The sequence below is a fragment of the Rhinopithecus bieti genome, unplaced genomic scaffold (genome assembly GCF_001698545.2).
Source record: "Rhinopithecus bieti isolate Rb0 unplaced genomic scaffold, ASM169854v2 scaffold_5216, whole genome shotgun sequence".
Classification (NCBI taxonomy): domain Eukaryota; kingdom Metazoa; phylum Chordata; class Mammalia; order Primates; family Cercopithecidae; genus Rhinopithecus; species Rhinopithecus bieti.
This window is the reverse complement of record NW_016805021.1, coordinates 475,942-478,878: the sequence shown is the minus strand read 5'-3', so window position 1 is coordinate 478,878 and position 2,937 is coordinate 475,942. Positions and strand designations below refer to the sequence as shown.

At 49.9% G+C, this 2,937-nt stretch overlaps 1 protein-coding gene across 1 annotated transcript in view; it reads right to left on the bottom strand.

The window, feature by feature from the left end:
* Window positions 1-2,740, bottom strand: part of BHMT2 (betaine--homocysteine S-methyltransferase 2) — a 20,557-nt gene extending 17,817 nt beyond the window's left edge. Inside the window, 1 exon segment of the mRNA XM_017870904.1 lies at window positions 2,655-2,740. Coding sequence (XP_017726393.1) covers window positions 2,655-2,687 — 33 coding nt within the window. The 5' untranslated portion in view covers window positions 2,688-2,740.
* Between the last annotated feature and the right edge of the window lie 197 nt (window positions 2,741-2,937).

The window sequence follows — 2,937 nt, the reverse complement described above, 5'->3', positions numbered from 1 at the left end:
TCTCTCTCTCTCTCTCTCTCTCTCTCTCTCTTTCTTTCTTTCTTGACAGAGTTTCACTCTTGTTGCCCAGGCTGGAGTGCAGTGGCACGATCTCAGCTCACTGCAACCTCCACCTCCAGGGTTCCAGCAATTCTCCTGCCTCACCCTTGCAAGTAGCTGGGATTATAGGCACCTGCCACCATGCCCAGCTAATTTTTTTTTTTTTTTTTTTTTTTTTTTGAGACAGAGTCTCGCTCTGTTGCCCAGGCTGGAGTGCAGTGGCACGATCTCGGCTCACTGCAAACTCCGCTTCCCGGGTTTACGCCATTCTCCTGCCTCAGCCTCCCGAGTAGCTGGGACTACAGGCGCCCGCCACCTTGCCCAGCTAGTTTTATTGTATTCTTTTTTAGTGGAGACGGGGTTTCACCGTGTTAGCCAGGATGGTCTTGAACTCCTGACCTTAGATGATCCGTCTGCCTCAGCCTCCCAAAGTGCTGGGATTACAGGTGTGAACCACTGTGCCCAGTCAATTGGCCATTTTTCTACATATCCATTAACAAAATAACTAAGTTATCAAGATTTGAATTCAGAGCATCTTTTAGCCCTTCCTTCACTGCTATTCTACCTCAATTAATTACTATACCAGTATGATCTCTTCTTTAGATTTTTTTTTTAACTTTTAAGTTCAGGGGTACATGTGCAGGATGTGCAGGTTTGTGACATAGGTAAACATGCGTCATTGGAGGTTTGCTATATGGGTTATTTCCTCACCCAGGTATTAAGCCTAGTATCCATTAGTTATTTTTCCTGATCCTCTCCCTCCTGCCACCCTCCACCCTTCAATAGGCCCCAGTGTGTGTTGGTCCTCACCATTATACTAGCATTATCAAAAGTCAGCTGTATAAAGACAGGAACATGTAAAATAAGGAACACTATACATTAATTTTGCAGTACATTTATATTTTCATCCCATCCTCCCCATCAGTTTGGCGGTGAACCTGCCTTGCATCTGATCGCCAGCTCCAGGGTGCATTTATGCCCCCTTTTTGCAGATATCACTACCTGAGACCTCTGGGTTTAAGATCTGGCTTCCAGACATCTCTATTCATACTCGGTGGGGATCAACTTCACTGTGTAGTAGGAGGTGCCCAGAAAAACCCAATCTATCTAAAATATCTCCCCCTCATCCTAGAATTGCCAGCGGAACTGCTCTTTTGGATTAAAGACCTAATTGGAGGTCTTGTCTGTAGCAATTGAATGAATTCTTAAAATGTACCTGCTAGCTGAGGAGAGAGGTGAGATTAGTTCCTTCCCATTAACCCCTTAACTCCCAGGTACACATTCACATGGATTAGTGTGTGACAATCTTGGTGTTGTAACAGCAGAGGCCCCAAAGAAATTGAACAAAAATAGGGCATTTTAAAAACGTTTAAAAAAATGAACTGTAAAGATGAACATAGCGTTAGAGAAAGTTGAGAGAAAAAAGTCAGCACAATGTTCTTTGATTATTTTTTATTAACTATTTCTTTCAATGCTCACATTTGACTTTTATAATCTGAAAAAATATCCTAAAACATGCTTTTTAAACCAATATTCCACATCTTGTGTAACTATTACCATTATTGTGTCCTTCCTTACAGTGTGTATATAAATATTTGTATACGGTTGGGATCAGTTTGTGATATATTTCCTTTTGCAACTTAACATTGCCAAAGCACTTTGCTGGTTCTCATACTAAGTTATTTAATTGCCTAATACCTTAAGTAGATGAACCTTAATTTATTTAGAATCCCCTATTGCAGGGTATCTTGGTCGTTCCTAACTTTTTAGTATAAATAGCTCGGTGATACACATTTCTACGCATATACTGCTCCTCCTCCCCTCCTCCCACTCTGAATGACAGGGCTGGCGGGGGTGGGGGGGTCTTTGAATGGTCGTGGGGATGTTCTTCGTCCAAGCTCATGCCCTTCCTAATTTTGCTTAGTCACCCCTTCCTCCCACCCCCACACATACCCGACAAAGAAATGGCTGGGCATAAAACCAACATCTGGTGACCAGACCGGGAAAGGGGCCAGGAGCTGGGGACCACCGGGTGGGAGGAGGTGGAGGGGTCCTAACGAATCCCACCCACCCTCCATCCTGCGCCGCAGCTCTGGGGGCATCCTTATCCAGGACTGGTTTCAGGCCAGCCGGCGACTCGCAAGGCCAGGCTGCTTGGCCAGGCTGCTGACTTTTCCAAAACGCGAGGGACAGTCCGAAGGGTTCTGGGGCGGATTAGCCCAAAGAGCTGCGGGTGCTGGTCGGTTGAGGGAAGAAAACGTGCGCGCGATCTGAGTCCGAAAGCTAGACTTCTGATCCTCGCTCCCTGCGGGGCTGGATTCGTGACCCTGAGCTAGTCGCCTGACTCGCTGAACCTCAGTTTCCTCACCTGTGAAATGGGGATAATTGTTAAGATGAGGAGATAACTTGAGCACAGCACTCTGTGCAGCGCCGGGCACCGAGTAAGGCCTCCATAAACGCTAATCAACCTGTGACTGGGAAAATCGAGGCTCAGGGCCGTCCTGTCCAAGTGTTTTGCCGAGGCCCCAGGACTTGGCTAGGGATCGACAGGGAGTGTGAACGGAGTCGCTCACAGCGGCCAGGGGCTCCGTGAGGATCAAGGGGAGAAAACTCACCTTCTTGGCCCCCGGGCGTCCGGCAGGTGCCATGGTGCCACGGCTCTGTGGGCGCCGGGTTCCCGGGCGCGCGGCCGTCCAGGAGTCCGCCCTCCGCCCGGGGGAGGGTCCGACCGCCGCCCCGCCAGCCCCGCGGCCTCAGGCTGCCCGCTGGCCTTGGAGCAGGCGCCCGCGCCCTCGGCCTCGACCTCTGCCTAGTCATGCTCCGTCCCGGCGCGCAGCGGCTGCGGGGCCTCCTGCTGCGGAGCTGCCGGCGGCGGGGCTCTCCAGGGCGCCCGCGCTC